General features: G+C 37.2%; 1 protein-coding gene across 18 annotated transcripts in view; it reads left to right on the top strand.

The window, feature by feature from the left end:
* LOC126291985 (rhoGEF domain-containing protein gxcI-like) overlaps window positions 1-21,119 on the top strand; it is a 349,921-nt gene extending 328,802 nt beyond the window's left edge. For all 18 annotated transcript variants that reach the window (XM_049985756.1, XM_049985744.1, XM_049985754.1 and 15 more), the window contains 3 exons: window positions 2,185-2,270; window positions 10,552-10,748; window positions 14,012-21,119. In XM_049985756.1, the coding sequence (XP_049841713.1) occupies window positions 2,185-2,270; window positions 10,552-10,748; window positions 14,012-14,465 (737 nt within the window). In that variant the 3' untranslated portion in view covers window positions 14,466-21,119. The remainder of the gene's footprint in view (window positions 1-2,184; window positions 2,271-10,551; window positions 10,749-14,011) is intronic.
* Window positions 21,120-22,929: the final 1,810 nt, after the last annotated feature.

The following is a 22,929-nucleotide window of genomic DNA, read 5'->3' as shown; positions in this document are numbered from 1 at the left end:
AACAGAACGCAGCACGTCATTCTCAATGGAGAGAAGTCTTCCGAAGTAAGAGTGATTTCAGGTGTGCCGCAGGGGAGTGTCATAGGACCGTTGCTATTCACAATATACATAAATGACCTGGTGGATGACATCGGAAGTGCACTGAGGCTTTTTGCAGATGATGCTGTGGTGTATCGAGAGGTTGCAACAATGGAAAATTGTACTGAAATGCAGGAGGATCTGCAGCGAATTGACGCATGGTGCACGGAATGGCAATTGAATCTCAATGTAGCGAAGTGTAATGTGATGCGAATACATAGAAAGATAGGTCCCTTATCATTTAGCTACAAAATAGCAGGTCAGCAACTGGAAGCAGTTAATTCCATAAATTATCTGGGAGTACGCATTAGGAGTGATTTAAAATGGAATGATCATATAAAGTTGATCGTCGGTAAAGCAGATGCCAGACTGAGATTCATTGGAAGAATCCTAAGGAAATGCAATCCGACAACAAAGGAAGTAGGTTACAGTACGCTTGTTCGCCCAATGCTTGAATACTGCTCAGCAGTGTGGTATCCGCACCAGGTAGGGTTGATAGAAGAGATAGAGAAGATCCAACGGAGAGCAGCGCGCTTCGTTACAGGATCATTTAGTAATTGCGAAAGCGTTACGGAGATGATAGATAAACTCCAGTGGAAGACTCTGCAGGAGAGACGCTCAGTAGCTCGGTACGGGCTTTTGTTGTAGTTTCGAGAACATACCTTCACCGAAGAGTCAAGCAGTATATTGCTCCCTCCTACGTATATCTCGCGAAGAGACCATGAGGATAAAATCAGAGAGATTAGAGCCCACACAGAAGCATACCGACAGTCCTTCTTTCCACGTACAATACGAGACTGGAATAGAAGGGAGAACCGATAGAGGTACTCAGGGTACCCTCCGCCACACACCGTCAGGTGGCTTGCGGAGTACGGATGTAGATGTAGATGTAGATCCAAGATTACTTTCTGTTTCCTGCTGCTAAGGTGGAATTTATGCAGGTTACTTACGAAACCAGTACTCACATTTGAATGGTATTGGAATTGAGGCATGTTTTAACATATGTTTCATATTTTGAAGGATTTGAATGAAGTTACTAAACTAATAATGACAGAAATGATTTTTTGTTGTTGCAAAATCACAGTTCTTTATTTTTAGAATTAATTGTGAAAAAAGTTGACGAAAGCAGATACAATTTCAATGGTGTCGAAGTGTTGAAAGTGAGTAAAACTACTCATTTAAAAAAAAAAAAAAAAAAAAAAACAAAAAAAAAAAAACAAGTTGATTCCATAGCTATCATTATTTCTGAAAACACATTTACTGGAATAAAGTTTTATGTTATATTCACATAAAACATAAATACCGCGACTGCACCTGGGCTCTTCAGTAGTTGTGTACTCACCTGATGATGGCCGGACGTCTCTGGGCCGAAATATCGTGGCAGAATGTCGACGGGATCCGGCTGCATACCCGGAAATTATTAGAAGAACAAATACGCCGGGAAAATTTCAGAAGTCACAACATCAAAGCAATTTGTGCAGTGGCAATCAGTGATAAAATATAATGTGCAATAGTGTAATGTCAATCAACAACTCCGCCATTACACCAGTGATGCAAGTGAAGCAGCAAGAGGATGTAACTGTAAGTGATCAACTGTCATATAAAAGCCTTTCACACTATTTTCGTAACACATAACTGATGCAAATGTATCTGCATCCAATACAGGCTGTGGTATACATAGTCAACAACAAAGAAGAAAACCAGCAGAAGACATCACTGACTTCGATTTCTAGATATACACTGCGTGTAGTGCATTGTCAAAAGAGAGTACATGTTCAGGGTTTCGTGCAGATACAGTAGTGTCGTTACCTGTGTCAATTTGAACTGTACTGCAACATTCAAGAAAAGTTACTTGGCCTGTCTGATAATGTGTAACTTAAAAGTTTTGAACTTTTTCTTCAGCTGTGCATTATAAATGAGCCAGAAAATCTGGTAATGGTTTACAGAGTCACACCAATCATGTTAAATAAAATGAACCTCTTTGATCCAGACAGTGGGAAATACTTAAAGAAAAAAAGGCAACTGGTTAATTTTGATCACTAAATGTGTGATGAAACTTCCCACCATTGTGTAAACTGTACTGTAGTCATAAATGTCATGTTACAGATGACTGGTACAAAAGGCTGCGTGAAGAAACCTCTGAAGCTGTAGGACTTCGCAAGAAAATGAGAGTGTCGTCTAGACCTGGCCAGGTAAGGAACATTGAGTTATTGGAAAGTTAGTGGAGACTGCTGTGAATGTTTGTGTGACCTCAGAAAGGACTCAATGTTGCCAAAATAATTTAATTTTCTGGAATGGAAATTTTGGCATAACATAAGAGACAAATATGTTGGCTTGTCTCTACGATGGAGGGAAGTGTGTGACCACATCTGGCACTTACCAACACTCAGTTTTATGCACCCCCCTCTATTCCCACTACCACCATCCCCTTCACCCAGTTGCATCCTCAGAACACAGCTTAATCCTTAACACAGCTCTACTGCACTTGGATATGGTACACACATGTAATATTTGTTCTTTACCCACTTCATTTAATAATAATTACTTTTGTAACATTGGAAGACTATTTTTAATATTGTGGTTTTTTCCCTCCTCTGTGGTGTGGAAACTATTAATCCTAGAGCAAAAATGAATGGAATCTTTTTTGTAGGAAATTTGATGTAGTTTAATTTTCTACTGGGAAACATTTCTGCTGGAAACTGCAGTTTTCAAGTTATTAGAGAAATGGCAATAGTGTACCACCTCCAAGAAGACTTTGACAGGTGAAAAGCTGTGGCAGTCAAATGAACCTATTGGTCAGTTTGCCTTTATGACATAACTTCAAAACAAATAAGCTTTTTGGTTAAGTATCAAACTAATGTGGCCAAATTTCAGCCAAGGCGTACCTTAAGGGAAAAAAATGCATGTTTACTGTTCAATGTATGCATGTAACTGTTAAAGGGGGACTCATCTCTGCAGTGAGCTATGGACTCTTTCAAACACCCCCAGATCATTTTGTCAATCCTAAAAAGTTTGTACAATTTTCTGTTGCAGTTCTTCAGTTGTACCAATGGAAGAGCTGTACACTTCACTTTTGAGACGGGTGAAATTTGAGCCCAATTAGGTGGACTTCATTGAAAAGTTTACATTGCAGTTACATTTGAAATAACGAGCACAATATTTGATACCAAAGTCAGTGGCAGCTCGTAACAACACTTTTGTTTTTATTCCAGTGAAGTCTCATTTGTGAATCTGTGTTTACCAGATTGTTTCTGCTTTTGTTATCATGTACTCTCACATGTGTCAGTTGTGGCTATTAATTGTGATTCATCACACACACAGAATGTCGCAAATTGCTTTTAATAGAAATAAATTGTTTCTTCTCTTAATATTTAGTGACAGACAAGATCGAGAAATTTATTTCTGTTGCAGGAGAATGGCTGACATACTTATTTTTTAAGAAAAGGCAATAAATTAGCACAATCATTAGATTTAGATTTACTTTTAAAGGTCGCACCAAAAGCCCAAGGTGAACCAGATAATGTCTGAGGGAGGGGGAGACAACGCCAAATGATACGTTGCGTGTGTGGAAAAATGTTCTCGAAACATCTCTAGTTCAAACATCAACAAAAGAAAATTAAAATAAGGAGACTGATAAGTTATGAGAGAGAATGATCAAGGTTGTTAGACAAAAAGAAAGAGAAAAAATCACCAGAGTATGAATATTAGCTGTAAGACTTGCAGCTTAAGGAGACACATACAGTGCAAACTGCTTTTGTCCATCCCTTAGGAGGTCGCATGCATTCAGAAACTTCTGGTTTCATGCTTGCTGATTGCGAATTGGAGGTAAAAAGCAATACTCACATTTGATTTGTAGACGGATGGCCCCAAATGCCATATATAGAGGCCTTCAAACGTCAAGCAAGGCTGAGTCCAGCAGTCAGAAGAGTTCTTGCCTTGGATGACTAATAGCCTACAGTAGAAGCGTTGTGAGTGAACATTATCTTCATTTAATCTTGTATACTTAGAAGGACTTGGAAAATGCTTGCCTATATATACCTCTGGACTAGGATTATTGGTTTCCATTGTACATTTGTCTGCATATAGTTATGTCTGTGTGTCATTTGTAATAAGTACTTGAACTTAAGGGTTCAGTTAAAGCAATAAAATGTGGCACTTCCATGGTTTGTGGTCTGTAGTACCAGACATTACTGTGTTTACCCAAATCTTAGTAAAGTTATAGGACAGGGTTGCCTTTTATTCTGGTAATTTATTGGAGAATCTAGTAAGCCTCATCTATGTTTTTATAAGCCTATGTCTGTGCTCGTCCACATTTTCATTGCTTGCACATGAAGAAGCAATAAAAAGTAGAGCTGTAAACCAGCCCAGAGTGTTATTTCCCCCATCATCTCCATATCTACCTTCTTAGCCTAACATCGAAGCGCTTCTGTACAGTCACCATCTACAGAGGCCAGGAAAATCTCAGCCTGACACCATCTATGTTTCATTCTTGTATGCATCTGCTTGTGTACCAAGAAAAGTGTGTCCCTAAATCCCACATCGCCTCTGACTACGACAGTTGCCATTTTTAAAAATATCGGGAATCCGATATATCAGTATTTAAAAAAAAATGTTGTTATTGGCCTTTGATAGATCGAAAAAAGTGTAGATATATTGACAGAAAAAATTATGGACATACGTACCTATAAAAATAACGGCTGCACATTGTAAATGTATTGCCAGTTTTAGAGCTGTATATTTAAGTACGATGGGAATCCCAAAAGTAAGGTCTACTGGTTTTTGTTTTTTTTTTTTTTTTTAATTTAGTACATAGACCTGTTTATTTCTACAGTGGTTTACATCAGTTTACAGCTTGAACATTTAGCTATTTCTCGACATAATCGCCATTTCTGTCAATGCATTTTTGTAGACACTGTGGCAGTTTTTGTATGCCCATGTCATACCAGCTCGCCGTCATGCTGTTCAGAAAGTTATGAACCTCTTCTTTCACCTAGTCGTCGGAGCTGAATTGCTGGAACCACAGTTAATGCTGACAGGTACTGTGAGACTCTGAAAAAACTCGAACGGGCAATTAAGAACCGGAGAAGCTAAATGTTGAGCAAGGGTGTGCACATTCTCCATGACAACGCTCGCCCACACATCGCTCGGTAAACTGTTGCTCTCCTGCAACAGTTTCAGTGGAACATAATCACCCACCCGCCCTATAGTCCTGACTTGGCACCCAGTGACTATCACCTGTTCCATAGGTTGAAAGAACATTTGGCTGGAAAGCGATTCAGCTCTGGTGCCAAGGTGAAAGAAGAGATTGATAACTTTCTGAACAGCATGGTGGCGACCTGGTATGACATGGGCATACAAAAACTGCCACAGCATGTACAAAAATGCATCGACAGAGATCGTGACTATGTCGAAAAATAGCTAAATGTTGAAGCTGTAAACCGATGTAAACCATTGTAGAAATAAACAGGTCTATGTACTTTTACTTTTGGGATTACCCTTGTATTAATATATTATTAGATATTCTGTACATCAGTAAGCTAGCAGCCTGCTCATCCCCCTTAGAGCAAGAAATGAAAGTAAAATGTTGCATGTTCACACTTGCCAATAACCACATTGATAGGAATGGTAACTGCAGGTAAGTGTCACAATAAAAGGTGTCCAGTTGGTCCATTGTCTGCATTTGTCTGGTAAGGCTTCATGTTGATTCCCCTGTTTTTTCGCTTCTGCCATCAGCGACCTAGCAGCTGTTGTCAGAATTGTGTGGTGAAGTTAAACATTGCAGTTTCTGTTGGTAGCGCCGATTAAGTCAGCATTTCTGCTCACATATCTCGGCTCACTGCAAAGACCAATCTTGTCATTTAGATTTTTGTTCATAATTTTCAGTAACTGCTTATGATGAATGCTGATGTGAAGAAACAGCACACTAGTTGTGTTAAAAATTGTTATTAACAATCGGACTACTACTTTGTGTCACCTATACTTGCTTCACTCAGTCAAAGAGAAAAAGAAAAAAAGAGGATTTGTTTTAGTCATAGTCATACATTTGCCCCCCCCCCCCCCCTCCCTACTGGCTACTGATTTTGGTACACAGTGGTATCCTCAGGCTATCATCTGGCACGAAGTCATCACACTCACTCACCGTGATCAAATGACATGCCAATTTGAGAAACAATGGAACAAGGGAAGCCATGAGGATGTTTCTGTGTACCAAAAATTGGTAGCCAGTAGGCAAAATAAAATATTTAGACTGTAGACTAGAAAAAAAAATACTTTATTTGTTCTCATAGCTTTCCCCATAACGGGGCAGGAAAGGATAGAGTTAGGAAGGTCACTCGGATCTTAAGCCGTCTTCACACAGGACAAGTTAGCTGATTTTGACATGGAACAGTACAAGTCTTGTGATGTCGCTTTCTGTTATTAATGTCAAGGAAACATTGTAGCATGTGTGCAAAATACCTAGATTCTCATTAATGGTATTTGCTGTATGTACAGAGATGGCCATATGGTTATATGTATCCATATCAAAATGGTTAATATACTCAGAGAAATGTCTGAAAGGCTATAGTAGTATGCAGGATGCTCCTGCATCATACTTTGACATGCCACTGAAATTATTTTTGTTGTTGTTTGATTTTGTTTTTTGAGATACGTGGTGCTCTAACCTGTCATTCGTACAAAAAGAAATTTTGACCTCAGACTTCATGAACAAACTGGTGATTTTTCAGCAATACTTTCTGAATATGATGTTCTGCCTTATTTTTTTCAGAGATTTCTGTTTTTCTTGAGTTGGTCTCAAGTTTGTTTTTTATTTTTGTACAAAATCTGTCACTTTGTTTCTGTTGATAACAATCTTTTTTGCTGTAGTGTTTGAAGGTATTATTAGATTTATTTGTTGTGTAAGTGAAATATATGCTGTTGTATCTGTTTTATTGATTGTGGAGTCTAGAACATTTGTGTCTGTTTTATTTGTCGTATCACTAGAGTGCATAGTCGGCCGTGGAAGACGGTCATAGTTAGTGGTATACCGGTTGCAGTTTATTTGTGCTGTGTGCTTTATTGCTCTGTACTGTGTTTGTTTTCTACACCAGAATGTTTGAAACTGGCACTGAAAGTGATAGGGCTCTAAACAGAGCTTATTGCAACAGACTAATGGAGAACATGTGAATGTATTCAAGAACAGGATTACACAACTCTCACTATTGCATTAAGCATGCAGGTAATGTCAGGCATTGCTTCCCTGTGGTGCTCAACAATTCTAGGCTGTTCATCAGTTTGTTATTGTGAGCCAGGTTTAAACACATCCATTTGTTGTTAAAACAATCTTATTCTATTGTTAACAGGCTCGTTCATAGGTGTGGAACAGGCCCTACAAAAGAAAATTTTATAATAACTAACTCACAGAAACACCATTTTAGAAAAAAAAACCTGTAACATAATGTTCAAGATTTGTTATTTAATTGTATAAAATCTTACAGTACATATTTGTTTACATGCCCATCTTCCACGGTCAGTAAGTTAGTATTGATTTTTCCGTATTAAGCTTAATAATGTTAAAGAGTACTTGCCACCAGACACATTTTGCATTTTTTTTTTTATAAAGCACCTTCTGTGGTACTTCTGGAAACCTGGGCACATTTGTATCCACACTGTGGTATAATAAACTGACTGCACCTAGCTGCCCTACCTTCTCCCCCACCTCATCCCTATGTGTTCCCAAAAGTGGCACTTTATTGTCCCCCCCAACCCTACCCTGCATCCCTCCCCCTTCCTGCCACAGCCGCCTCCTTACCCCCACCATCCTTGTTGCTTCTCCCATCTGGTGCATATGTTCGCAGTCTGGCAGCCTACAGTGGTGTGTGTGTGTGTGTGTGTGTGTGTGTGTGTGTGTGTGTGTGTGTGTGAGAGAGAGAGAGAGAGAGAGAGAGAGAGAGAGAGAGAGAGAGAGAGAGATGTTCCAAATGCTTCAGGAAGTTTTATTATCTAGAAATAATTTTATGTATGTGTCTGCATTATTGTTGTCTCCTTCCAGTTAGTCCCCATTAGGTGTTACACACTTTTGCCAGTGCATCATCAAATCTCTGAAACACTTCTGGAACTCAGTCTTTGGCATATCTCATAGCTCTTTTAATCTCATCTAAGGTTGCAAAATGGCAACTCTTTAAGGTCCTGTTTATTTTCGTTAACAGGAAAAAGTCACATGGGGCTATATCTGAGGAATATAGAGGTTAAAGTGCCATTACAATGTTGCTTTTTTGGCCAGAAATGGCACAAAGAAGCAATGAAGCGTACCCAAGGCTAATGTTTCACCACATATCCGGCTTTTCTTTTTTTAACAAGAACTTGTGATGCAATGTGCCATTAGAGTCAAAGAAAACAGTGAGCTGAACCTTCATATTTGACCACATTTGCAGAACTTTTTGGTCTTGATGATCCAGAGTGCCTTCTCGATGTCATGCCCATACACCCATGTTGCATCACCTGTTATGATATTTTCCAGTAGTTCTGCATCGTTGTTTACTTCATTTAGTGACTTGTGAACAACTTCCATTCACCACTGTTTTTGTTCGAAACTCAATATGTTTGGCACAAATTTTGCTGTTGCATGTTTCATATGTAAAACGCCCAAAAAGATTTCTTGGCATCAGCCAGTTGATATGCCATCATCAGCAGCAGCATCTTCTGTTATTGTGATTCGGTGATTGTTCAATATAACTTTTTCACTTTTTTCCATTTTTTCATCGATTGTTGGCTGGGGTAACCAGAATGTTTATCATCTTCTACATCTTGGAAATGCATGTACCACTCGTAAACCCTTGTTTTCCTAATAGTAGACTCACCAAAAGTAATATTCATCATTTCTAAAACTCTGTTAAATTTATTCCATTTTACAGCAAAATTTATTGCAAATCCTTTGCTCCATTTTTAAAACAAGTTGATAACCACTGCTCATAAACACACTTGTTTCTGGACATCTGACGACAGACTAAACATCCAATATAGCTATGAGTCTACAGACCGGTTTCAGACATATTTACCAATACAACAAAAAATGTTACACAAATAGGACTAATACAACCCACAAAATTAGAAAATTTCTGATACTTTTTGAACACACCTTGTACAACAACCGTTCCTTTCAGTGTCAACCTCCGCTAACAACAAAGGGAAAATGCCATAAATAAATTGTACACCAATTTTATAAGCACATACTGTTTTTAATGTGTAAATGCCAATATGTAGTGATATACTATGCATCCGTATCCCCAGAATGATGACAAAAGGTGCTTTATAAAAAAAAGGCAAAGTGGGTCTTGTGAAATATACTCCTTAATTGCAATAAGCTCAAAGTGGAAAAAAGCGTTAATTATTGATTTTCCAGTAAAATTTATTATTTTTATGATTTGGTGAGATTAAAAAAATAAAAGAATTAAACTCATAAAAGTATTCAACACATTTTATCAACATCATTATGAATAGCTATATTTTTTGTTAGGAAACAAAAAAAAAACAACAAATAAGACTAATTTCCTTATAAAAAATCTATGTTTTGGCTTCAAAAATAATATAAACTGAGTATAAGCAATCACATTTGTTAGGCAAATGCGAGAAATCGAAAGTAATGTATCAACTAAGCAAATTTTACCTATAAGTCCCAGTGAAACGGTCTTAAGATGAAAGTTTGAAATAATCTTATTGGTTAATAGGTTTGTGTTTACACTTCATACTAATAAAGCTAATTAAAAGATCCTCACAGCAAAGATATTTTAAAATATTACTTTTAGCACTGATTGGCTCCAAAATGTTGAGCTTGTGTTCTAAGGTACCGGTTTGAAGCCTCTTTACGATACACTTCCTTTTTAAAGACCACCTCCCCTGCCATCTGTGTTTGTAAGTGTCAGATACATTCTTAGAGTGATCTTGATATCAGAAAAATGCCTTTGTTGTTTTATGGGTCTTAGTTTGGAGTCTATCCTACATGAAAAAGATAGGTTTTTATGAAATGTAACTCATTTAAAACTGCCAAATGCCCATTGGTCATTCTTTTGAAGATGTGAGCGGTTCTGCAAACTGAAATGCACATTTGAGCTAGAGCCAGTGGGAATTCCACACTAGGTGATATGAAATTTGAGAGGTTAATACTGGCTTAATTAATATTGGTTGTCCACTGAAAAACCTACCTGAATAAATCTACAAAAAAATAATTTTTTGTATGCTGCTGACAAGTATAAAGCACACTATATTAAAAGTAAAATATGTTAGTCAAATTAAGTTATTGTGGTGTGGGCATTTTGTGGTGTAGCTTGACTAGATTGCAGTGTAAGTACAGACCTGATCATTAAATGTTTCTAAATGTGGAACATCGGCCACAGTTTTTAATCCTAAAGAAAAACTGTATTTGTTTGTCATACAGTATTATCTTTATCACTCTGGTAAAACTCATTTACAAAACTTGTACCTGCCAATTGTGCACAGACGGAAGAGCGAATGGTGATCACGACATCGCCGAGTGAGGACCACACGTACAGTGCCGCCCTCAACCTATCGGCCCGCTCCTCTGGAACTGTCGCCGTGTCGACTACGCCTGCGGGCCCTCACGGGCCCCACGCCCCGCCTTCCACGACTTCCTCGCCGGACGAGGCTTTCGAGGAAGGTTCTGACTCTGATGACGGGTGAGTGATGAGATTGTGGTCTGTGTGACTGGGCAAAGTCACTTTTTTAAGCATGTCACATAAATACGTACGTACGAATGAATCTTTCACTCTTAAATGGAGTTTACACTAATTGAAAACCTTGTTCTTGTGATCTTCAGTCTGAAACCTGGTCTGATGCAGCTATCCATGCTACTCTATTGTGTGCAAGTCTCTTCATCTCTGAATAACTACTGCAACATGCATTCTTCTGGATCTACTTACTGTATTCCTCCCTTGGTCTCCCTCAACAGTTTTCACCCCCTTTTAATTCCCTCCATTACCAAACTGGCAATTCCGTGATGCCTCAGCATGTGCCCTATTTTCAGGTCTGGTTGTGCCATATTTTTTTTATTTATTATTATTTGCAATTCGGTTCAGTTCCTCCTCATTACTTTCTCAATCTACCCATCCAGTCTTCAGCATTCTTCTGTAGTACCACATTTCAGAAGGTGCTGTTCTGCTTTGGCTGAATTGTTTTTATTACCCATGTTCCACCTCCATATGAACTGCACTCCAAGTAAATATTTTCATGAATGACTTCCCAATGCTTAAATTTCTATTTGATGGTAACCTTTCACTGCTGCAGTCGTGCTCTCCGCATTCTGTGCTGTGGGTGACTTGTGTTACGGCTTTACTGCTTACCAAATGCTGATACCTGTGCTACTTATCATCTGATTTTAAGAAAACTGTTTGGTGGAAAAATTTGATTTTGACACATCTTACAGTTGATATCTCACTCAATGAAGGACCAAATTTTTTCGTGTTATTTATTGTAGTTACTGTGCTGCATCAAATTGAGTAAAACATATTTTGAAATTTTAAAGATTTTGCAGGGGTAAAAATGCATCACGTTAACTACTTGTGGTTGATTTTAATTCATTCATTACTATCAATGAAATGTAGATAAGATATACCAAGTTATTATTTAAAACTGAGAACAGAGTGATATCTCATTTCGTTCTCAAATTACAGAGTTTTATATGCAAAGAATGGTCGCATGTGACACACCTGTTCATGTCCTTGTGCATCGCTAATCGTGTAGTAACAACAGTCGTCATATCTTGTAAATGGTGCAAGGTATCAAATTGATATTTTTTGCAAATTATAGCAAGTAATGAGGCACATATGTTGTATGATAAATATTAGAAACTTCTTTTATTCACTGAGTTATGGAAGTAACATGCTGTAATAGTGTGGGCCAGTGACTTGGGACACATCCAGACATCCATATCACTGTGGGAAAACAAAGTGGTATGCATATACATGTCCACAGCACCTGGGGAATGGCACAGCAGGATTTATCCACACATTCACAGCAGCTAAAGGCTTAACAAATTTCTCTTTTCCAAAAATACTGTCCTTGCTACTGCTAGTCTACATTTTATATCCCCTCTACTTTGGCTATCTTCAGTTATTTTGCTTCCCAAATAGCAAGACTACTTTTAGTGTTTCATTTTAGTAAGTGGATTCTGTTAGCATTGCCCAATTTAATTTGACTACATTCCATTACCTTTGTTTTGCATTTGTTAATGTTCACCTCAAGCCCGCTTTTGAAGACAGTATTCTATTTACCAGAGCATAAGACGATCCTGAATATAAGAAGACTCCTTTATATTTAGAGGCTCCTTGAGAAAATTTTATTTTTTAACATATTATGGCTAATCAAAATAGCAACCTTTTATTTATTGATATAAGATATCTGGTAAAAAAGCTAACATGGCACTTACTCTAAACTTGTGTTGTTTATTGACTGTCTACATTTTGATGATACAAGGAGAAATAAAATAAACAAAAAGAAATTGTTTACATTAATTTTTTTATTTTCACTGCCTTTTTTGTTGACTTAGTCAGTTGCATGTGAGATCACTATTCTTAACCGATATTGTCATCATCCTAACAGGACAGCTGTGAAACTTATAACAAATATTTGGCTGTTGCAATTTCTGAGATTGTGGTTGTAGTGCAACTTCAGAAGATAGCTGGTTTTTTTTTTTTTTTTTTTTTTTTCCTGAACACACAGTGGATTTTGCTTCTCTACTGGTGTGAGGATTTTACAATGCCTTTCGCTCCCAAATGTATCGTCTACCTGCCGCTCTCTCATTGGCTGCGTAGAACCAGCAGCTGTGACACCCCATATGGTTCCCACCTGCCTTGAGATGACTGGGTGTTTGTGTTGTCCTCATCATTTCATTATCATTCATGAAAGTAGCAAGATTGGACTGAGCAAAAGGTTGGGAATTTGTACGGGCACTGATAACCGCGCAGTTGAGCGCCACACAAACCCATCATCATCATCATCATCATCATCATCATCATCGTCCATCATCATCATCATCATCATTCCCCCCCTCCCCATATGGTTCCCACTATACCTCGCGGTGAGTGTCAACAGCATTACTGTACAAAATGTGTAAATGCACCCATCTCCTGCAGAAATGCATACTGTTGTTGAAAGTCAGTTTGATTCCGAGTAAAATGGATTTAGGCAAACTAAAGTTTAAACATGGTAGATGTTCATAAAAAGCCAAAGTACACACTATACTTTCCCATGGTTGGCTCCACAATGAAATTTCTGCGTGCTTAATATGCAATTAAGGTAAATTTAAGGGTATTACAGAATTTGTTTGCAAATGGATGATGCTGCTACTAGCCAGCTCAATGATGTACTTCAAAATAACAACGCCACTTGTGCTCTATATCATCTGTGGTCCAAGTTTTATTTACCCATTATAATATAGAGAGATAAAGAAAGGTTTGTTAATCAACTTGTACATGCCGCTATTGTATGTAAACAGGTTTGGCTGACATCTGATTGTTGCTTTGCAAACGTGTGTGTGTGTGTGTGTGTGTGTGTGTTTGGGGGAGCGGGGGTTGTTTTTGTACACATTTCAAAAAATGTTAACCAAAAATTTAAAAGGAAAAAAACACATTCTGGCCACCACACACTTTATTCTGAAGTCTGCACACCATGCACTTTCATTTCATTTCCTTTATTTATGTCAGTCAGTTATATTTTGGAACTAACAATGATGTTAGAAAAAGACACCCATTTACCTATTAATTGGCACTGTGGAGCAGGAGATATGTACTTAAATAAGTAAGAAAGTGAACATTGTAACTCAACTTTAAAACAGTGTTTATATGCTTACCTGATGCCAACACTTTGCTTTTTCAGTGAATGGTTGCCTTTCCTCATACCATTATTTATATCTAATAACTTCTGTTATATTAATTTGCTACAGAACTGACGGAAAAAACACTCGACTGGGTCGCGGAGCGACTGTCGACACCGTACCGTCGGTGACGTCTGCGCACCGCATCCTCTACAACCATCAGGATCGAGGGGACACCTCGGACGAGGAGCGGCGCAAGATTGCGGAAGGTGCTGATGCCCTCCTCAACTTGGCCGGAATTCGCACTGATGGAGGAGCACTCTCCCCTCCCACCTCACTCGTGGCACCGAGCCCTGCTCCACTGCCACTGCAGAACCCAGCTCCAGCACCACAGACGACTCAGCCTCCGCCTTCTTCAGTGTATTCTGGCCCGAGGAGCAGGCGCCGCAAGAAACCGCCTCCGCCATCATCACGGGCCATTGCGACCCAGAAGTACCAGCACCACCGTTCCTCGTCGGGACACGGGAGTGGTTCGCACGGAGAGAAGAGGGGTAGTGGCTCCTCCACCAGTTCGCGGAGGTAGGGCCACTCGCACCGTGGCTATAGTGCGGTAGTGGCCACTCAGAGTGGCATGTCGGCTCCCTGGGCGTTTTGAGAAAGTTCGCGTATAGCTAGTTGGAACCACCTGGGTCGTACACGGACCGAGGGAGAAAAATGTGAGTCCACTTTTTTTGTGGTTGTGTGGGGGCTTGACCGGTCTTTCTAATTTTGTTTTAATACATGCCTTCTCGTAATCTGCCATCTCTTCTTTCTCAGAAAAATACTGCTTATTGGCTTGTGTTACGCTGCACACAACTTTAGCAGAATAAAGCAATTCATAACACCTGGACTTAATGGGATTTGCTCATTCAGTTAACTCTTAACCAAAGAATTTGGTTGCCCTGTTTAAAATTTGGCTTTCCTTAAGTCATCGAAGGTCTTCCTTACCTCTGTTCTTGTGTGATGCATTTATCTCATGCATTCAAAACAGTAATGCGATTCCCATTCAATTAATATATGAGGAATATAATGGCTTTCAGTTAGTGGATTGATACAAGGTTTCCTAGTATCACAAAACAAAATAATTTTGTCTGAATTGTTTTCAGAACATACTTCCAATTGGTTTAATAACTTTGTTGTACACATGCATGTGCAGTTAGATATATCCATTTTACTCTTTCGTGCCGCTAGGAAAGCTTCTGTTGCCTTTTGGTTAGCTCCAGAATTTTTTTTTTTAAGGTAAACTTTAGGAATACTGTCAATAATCTTCCAAGGAAAATGATGTTAATAAAGTTCTGAGGAGTTTTCTTGAAAAGAGATTCACTGGCAGTCCTGTTTTGCCAGCAATTACAAAATTGTGGAATTATCTGTGTTGTATTTTCCTTCTGTAGTTTATGTTATTAACACGTTCCTGTAGCATTACAAAATTGTAATCCTGGAAAATTTATCTTTGTGGAAATTTTGAAAAAGATCAGAGTTCTACTGAATTACAGTCAGAGTAATGTTTATATGGGAAAGAAAGAGTAAACACATTTCATGAATGATGACAAATGCTCCATCAATTAATGAAATATAGGATCTTATACTCCTATTGTAATTGTATTTCAGTGAATTGTTTGCCAAAAAACATTGCTTTTTGTCTTGCATTGCATGGCAGTTGTCCATTTGTGCTTGGAAAATTTTGTGAAGAGGGATGAAGGCTGTTGGACAGAATTTGAGATAGTCTACAAATGCCCCATGCTTTTTGTGGTATAATTTGTTAGTCTGTGAACTTTCTCAAAAAGCTCTTGAGTTCCCTCTCCTCTCCCCTAAACTGTGAATGATTTGGGGCATTGTTTGGAAAAGATAAGAACTAAATCTTGAATCCAACACTAAAGCTGTACACCATAGAGATCTGTACAGTGCACGTAAACTTCTGGGATAAACAGTGTTTAACTAAAGTGGGACCACAAAAAATTGAACCCAGCATGTGATAAAATTGTAAAACTACAAATTCATTCACGCTTGTTTATTTATAAAAGTTGATGGCAGTGTTGTTACTCTGAAGCAGTGTACTTTATGTAATACCACTTTATGGAAGACCTGTTGAATCCTTTTAGCAATAATGAATTAATTGCATGAAGCCTTTTCCAAACTTATTTCTTTTGTTAAAATGACAAGGAAAATGAAATAATCTGTAATAATAATTTTTTTTAGTACATGTCTGAATTTTAACATTGTACATTTTTAAAATTTTAATGAAAGCAATTTTTTTGGGCTGCTCCTCACAGCTGTACATTCTGTTATTTTCCCATCCACGCAAATATGTCGCAGTGACATTGTTTGCAGTTGATGTTCTCAACTGTGTTAAGATGAGCAAAGTTTTTCTAGTATTTTCTCAAGCCATTATGTTCCAGCAATGTGGATGTTATTTATTCTTTCCAGCACAATGGATGGGAATTTTGCAGTTGTTTTACACAACTGAAAATGTGACAAAAATCAGACTTTTCGTGCAGAGCAATATTTTAATGAAAACTTGTATCTCTTTATGGAAAACTTAGTATGATTATTTATGGAAGTGAAGAACTTACGTTTCTTACTATTGTAATTATATTATTATTACAATTATTATGTTATCATTACTACTATATCAGTGTTGTTTAGCAGGGTGGCTTACCAACATTTTGGAGGATTTTTCCTCCTGTTAATGATTTAGTTTGTATTAAGACTCGATGAACTCGAGTTAATATATTTTATCAACAGAATGGAAGTGACACTAGATATTTGTTACTTTTGGAACGTAGACTTCCAGCTAAATGTTGGGATCAGAAATTATAGAATCAGTTTATTGGATGCAGCAGTTTTATAGCCTTATTTGTTCCATGCTGGTAGGTAATTGTGCTGTTGCACCTGGTGTTGAAATTTTACATTTCACTCAGTTTTAAACACTTTTTTCCCTATTGCATATGAAGATTAAGTTTAAAGATCTGGGTTGTGGTTATCTACAGAATGTTGCTAATATATTTTAAGATATTATAGACACCAACTGCTATTCTTAAAGTCTTCATTGAATTGGTCATTCTGTTTAATTGTGGTGACATTATTATTATTATTATTATTATTATTATTATTATTATCATCACTATTATTATTGTTGTTATTATTATATTATTGTTATTATTATTTGTGCTTAATTTAATGCTTTTCCTTATTCAACAGCATCACTTTAGACATCATCAGTATACTGTTTTATATTTTTTTAAGCTGCACAGCACTAGTTTCTGTCTGTCATCGAAAAGTGTAAGTAGTCTTCTTACTTGCTCCAAATTTGTATTTGTTTGATATATTTTCCTTTTTTATACTAAGAAGAAGTTTTACCAACATTCATTGACAGAAAACTTTCTCTGAAATAATTTAATCTGTACAAATCTGTTTCTAATTATGGGAAAAACAGATATGCAGTAGCAACGAATGGACACTTTTGCATATAGATTTCTGTATCATTACTGAGGGAAGGCTGGCCTAAGAAATTCAGCCCTGATACATGTTATAGATGTTGATGAGCACCTCTGAGTATTCATAATTAACCCCTTTTTTACTACATAACTTACTTTGTGCTGGAGTATTTGCTGCCTGAAAAAAAAGAGACACCAGCTGCAAACATTAAATGTAGTGTCCTAATCTGCTTTTGGTTTTGGTTCTTCAAAGACACCAGTGTGAGTCATTGTATTCCCCCCCCCCCCCCCTCCCCCCCCTCCCTCTCTCATTTAGAGCAAAGTCGAAAGTTTGTGCACTCTTCATGGAAATAGAAAATGAAAGTCAAAAATTTACATGCCCCTTCAGATTTAGTTACAATATGGTGCAGTTTTAAACCTGTGGTGTCAATGGAACATCGGTTAAGGCTTAAGGCTTTGACATTTGCAGCGTATTGATTAGTACAAGAAGTCTGTACTGAAGTACATCAGATCAGTGCATATACAGATTTACTACGCGTTACAGCATTTTTGGCTGTGTGCAAAAATTACAGACATGAGAGACATATTTTGCCTGCAGTAGCATTTAATGGCAATTCAAAACAGATAAAAACACTTATAAAGGATAAACACTGGTTAGTAGGGTAGTGGAGTCCAGAAATAGTTAATGATTTCAGACTGGCAAAAATTTTGAAAACTGCTGAATATAGGTGACAGCTTTGATTCTATATGTTTCAGTGCATCTATTTCTTGTTTATTTTAGAGGTAACATTTTACAGTTCAAACTATCTGCAAGCCATCATGTGTTACTTAGAGGTGTTCAGTAACTAAAGTGATGATAATGGAAAAATTCAGTGAAAGGAGAGATATTAGATATTTTAATATCTCACCTGGGTAACAGTTTTGCTCGTGTGAAGGTTGTTCGTTACAGTCACTATTATCTTTTCTAAACTGTCAGTTTAATACACTTTGGTTTATGCAAGATACACAAGGATATTGTCCTGGGTGCTGAATACTTGTATGTTAAAAAAAATGTCTTCTCCTGTCTGCTTTGTGTTTGCCTAAATTACCTTGCTGTCAGCACTACAGATTATAGCCAAGGAGAGAAGGGAAATGGAATGAATGACTCAAGCAAGCAGTTCTAAGTTACTTGTAATTGTTACTTTTAATGTTGTGAACAAAGCCAAAGAATCACTCTGGGACTGCAGATGTGCTTAGAGGTGCTTGTTTGGGACAGTGTTCTAACCAAAAAGAAGAAAGAGAGAGATTTAAGCACAAGACACAATTTCTGGTGTTATTGAGTTAAGTTAGAGTCCTTATCAAATATATGTCGTGGTTGTGACTGCAAATTTCTCAGGTTGCTTATTTTTGGTACATGCCAATGCCAGAAAACTGTGAATTCTCTCCTTAGCAGTACCTTATCTGCTCAAAGAATTCCCACTATTGGCCTTCATAAAACTTTTAGTGATCACTGCAGCTGTGGTTGTGACGATTTATCGTCAGTCAAGTCATGGGGGTAGATATTATGATGCTGACATTAAACAGTGCTGACACAAAATAGAAATTTAGTAGCTTCGTGTAAGTTTGAAGGGGTTATTTTAACCAGTCTCACAGTTGAAATTGCTATTTATTTTGGCTATATTACAATGAAGACTCAAAGCAGTTCCCAATACATAAAAAAACTTTGATAAAGGAGAACAGCTTTCTGGAGGCAAATTTGTGTTGGTGAAATCTGCATTGAACAGCACTAAAACTTCATATGATTGACAACTATACATGATATTATTGCCTTTATCAATAAAACTCTTTGATCTCCTTAAACTCTTCACTTACACAGAAAAATATTTGACATATAGGATAAAGGTTTTAACAAGAATAAAGTGTGGAGCCAGAGCATACAAACCCTCTACCATTCCGGACACCATCCCCATTGTTGACTGCCAGCTCATTTTGAGCACTGTGGTAAATTCTCTTCTACCTTACCATTAAACCATGAGCCTTGTTTGTTTGTGTAATTGAAAATAGCTAGCAGGGACAAAGATTGTACCAAGAAAGTTTCTGTTGCAATACCCTTCCATCTTTTCAACCAAAGTTTGAGAAGTCATCACATGTTGAAAAATTTGGCGTATGTAGTGAAGTTCAGAACCTATTTCATTAATAATTTATTGTTCTATAGCATTCAGGCTCTCGGTTCACTTTGTGTATACAGCATGAAAGTAATATCTATCTTCACTTGGCTCCTATTAAACAAAGGTTTCTTTTTTGTACTTGAAAAGCAGCACTTTTCTATAAAGAGAATACATCATGATATTCATCCAACTCTGTTTCCTCCTCCTACCTCACCATATCATTCTCTTTTTGCAAAACAATTTGCATTTGACATGTTCCATTACTTTCTTTATTTCCGCTTCATACTTTAATACCAGATGCACCACAGCCCACTATTGCTGACATTATCATTTCATTTCATCTTTGTAAAAGAATATTAATTACTAGAAAGTAACTTCAGAATTGTATGCACTTAGTTTGATTACTTCTCCACGTAAAATTAAAAGTGAGTAATGTTCAAAATATAAGCATAATATATTTAGACATTCTTCAGTAGCTCACTCGTGAAACAGTATTAGCATATATTCCCGAATATGGCTCCCACAGTGTACAGAACTATATTTAATTTCAAATACAACTGAACAAGAGACCAAAATATTTAATTGATGGAGAAGCATTAAGTAAGACATCTCCTCGGTTTATAATGAAGCCTCTCTGAAGTTACAAGCTTTGTACAGATATGTTGCAAGTAACAGTGTCCCATTTGTATATATATTAACAGACAGTTATGTGCGTCAGCACACAATGTCGTTCTTTTTCAAAATACTCTGTAATTGTAACTGTAACGATTACAATATAAGCAAACAACTTATAGGACATTTTTTTCTGCAATGAGAGTATTACCCAATATACCAACAATATACCTGTATAAATATATGAAAAATATATATGATACATATACATATATATATATATATATAAATATATATATATTAGTTATAACAGAATACTAAGAGAAATGAAAACTATACTTATGGTACAATTATATATTGAATCAACAAACATGTATATTTTTTCAAAATGTACTATTCTCAGTGATATGCAAGCTCTTCCTGTAACAATCATGTGTAATTCTGAAGTATGATAACTCATCTCCTTGTCATCGTCAATCTGTCTGCCGTCACTGAGTAGGTGCATGAATCTTCCACATAGGTCCCATTTTTGTAGCCGCTCCAAAGCTATATATTTTTTTTTTAAAAAAATACTGTGACATGCTGCCTCATTTTCATTTCCTGCTGTGTTGTCACTAATGCTAATGTGAATAACTGAGGCCAGAACACAGGGGAAAACACAAAAGACTGTAGTCATGTAGTACCATCAATTTTTTGAGTATGGGTTAGTAAAGTAATAGCAGTCTGTACTGGGAGCACCACTTTACTTGAATAAGATCTATGAAGTGACAAAGGCACATTGTAATGAATAAGATGGTCACTTGTTGCCAGTAGTAATAATTAGAATTCAGCTTGCATTATATTGTCATGTTTATTTAGAAAAGGAGTTTCTTTATCTGAATTATTATTTAGAAGGTGCTGTACCATAGAAATAGACTTGAAGTTATCGCACATACCAGTATCGTGGACCCAGTGTGTATGTGTGTGTGTGTGTGTGTGTGTGTGTGTGTGTGTGTGTGTGTGTGTCTTTAAAAAAAGAAAACAAAAAAAAGACAATGGTGGTGTTATACATTTATAGTTGGATTGCAACCTTAGTCTGGTAACGTGGTGCTGCATTTCCTAGTTTTCATACTTCATCGTGCGGTGTCGTGCTACTGGCTAGGGGCCACTGAGACAGAAGTATAAGCTTTCTGCAGTTTCATGCATGTATAGCTGAGTCGGCACTTTTGATGACATACACAAAAAAACATTTAATTTAATCTGAAAGCCATTACACTGTTTTGCCTCACCTTGCAGTCACTAAATTAGTCAAGCTCAAGATTTGTGGCAGGTGTCCTGAGCCACTTTTCTGGCCCACAGATAATAAAATGATATTGAGGTAGAATTTTTCAGCTTTATATAGGACTGTGTGGTAGCAGTTGTGGCAGATATTTCATCTGCGAATCTCTTGTGAATGCCTTACTATGTTCCTCCTCTAGAAATAAACAGTTATAACTTTTTGACCAAGACCTCTGCATCAGATGGACTTTGGTAACTGTGATGCAGTAATTTTATCTTTTGCAAATTTACACTTCCAGTGCTATCCAAGTAGCATGTAAAAAGTTTATAAACTTCTTCTAGTGTGAAGGCAATCATCTCATTTTTATGAAGTAATAAAGTGATGTACATTATCAGTGTGCAGATAGCTATTAGAAATGGATCTTTTACTTTGGAAACATTTAGATTTATTTTTAGATTGTAATCAGGATTTCTAATGAAGTGCTAAGCTTTGATTGTACCCACATTCCTGAAATTTTTGTGCAGTGGTGAAGAGCTATGGTGTAAGAATAATATGCATGTGAAATGTGTGTAAGCTCCCAGTACAGGTTGCACCTTGTAGGGTCACACTCATCTGTGTAAATTTATATTATGAGGGGGGAGGGAGGGGGAGGAAGGTTCCTGATAATAATAAAGACTTACAAATGCAATTCTAAACATATGTCAGCAATAGGAATGAAGTTTCAGTTACAAAGGACCCAATCCTGTATCTGTATTTTCTTTGACACACCCAGAAATTTTCTGGTTGTGTGGAAGTTTACGTGTAAACTTGGAAAGTTCTGGTACACTCACAGCAGTTTGGGAATTCTGTGCCATTTTTAGTGTCTTGTAGTCTGTGGAGTAACAGAAGAATTGTGTTGGTGTTGTAGAAAGAATGGAAACTTTCTGCCTGTTATCAGTTTGTCTTTCCCTCTTCAATTATTTCTTTGTTGGGCTGATGTTTGTGTTGACGTGCTTGTCCTTACCATGCTAAATTACTTGCAAATACCATTGAGAGAGAATTGTGCAGCACTGATATTTTTGAGGTGTTCTCTCTCTGTTGCCAGAGAAATTTTTAAATCATAACCAGGACATAGTGTAGGTTGGATGTAGATAGGATGAAATCAGTTCTCTACAAAATTTCTTTTGTTTGATGATAAGTTTTCCTGCCACATGTGTACCAGCTTTATTGATGTTCCCACAGTAATAAGTTAATTCTTGTTTTTTTGGTTGCATTACTTTTTTTTTCTTCCTTGCTATGGACACCCATGGGTAGTGTGCTGTCTAAATGATAAGTCACCTGTTAAGTGGGTTTGCAGTACAAGCTAGTGTATGAATGAACATACCTACAGTCTCCCCCAAATCAAATGCAGAACACACAATCAAATTGCAGAATGATTTTATATTTTGTACTTGTCTAGGAGTAAATGACTGACCATCAAGGGGCCTCACTAATTGTCCCCTCTTTTTTTGGGTGACTTTTCTACTTCAGTCTTCACCTCGAGCTGACAATAAGGGAATAGTCCGTTGCCTTATCCCC

This window comes from Schistocerca gregaria, chromosome 9 (assembly GCF_023897955.1).
Source record: "Schistocerca gregaria isolate iqSchGreg1 chromosome 9, iqSchGreg1.2, whole genome shotgun sequence".
NCBI lineage: Eukaryota > Metazoa > Arthropoda > Insecta > Orthoptera > Acrididae > Schistocerca > Schistocerca gregaria.
This window is presented reverse-complemented; position numbering and strand designations above follow the sequence as displayed.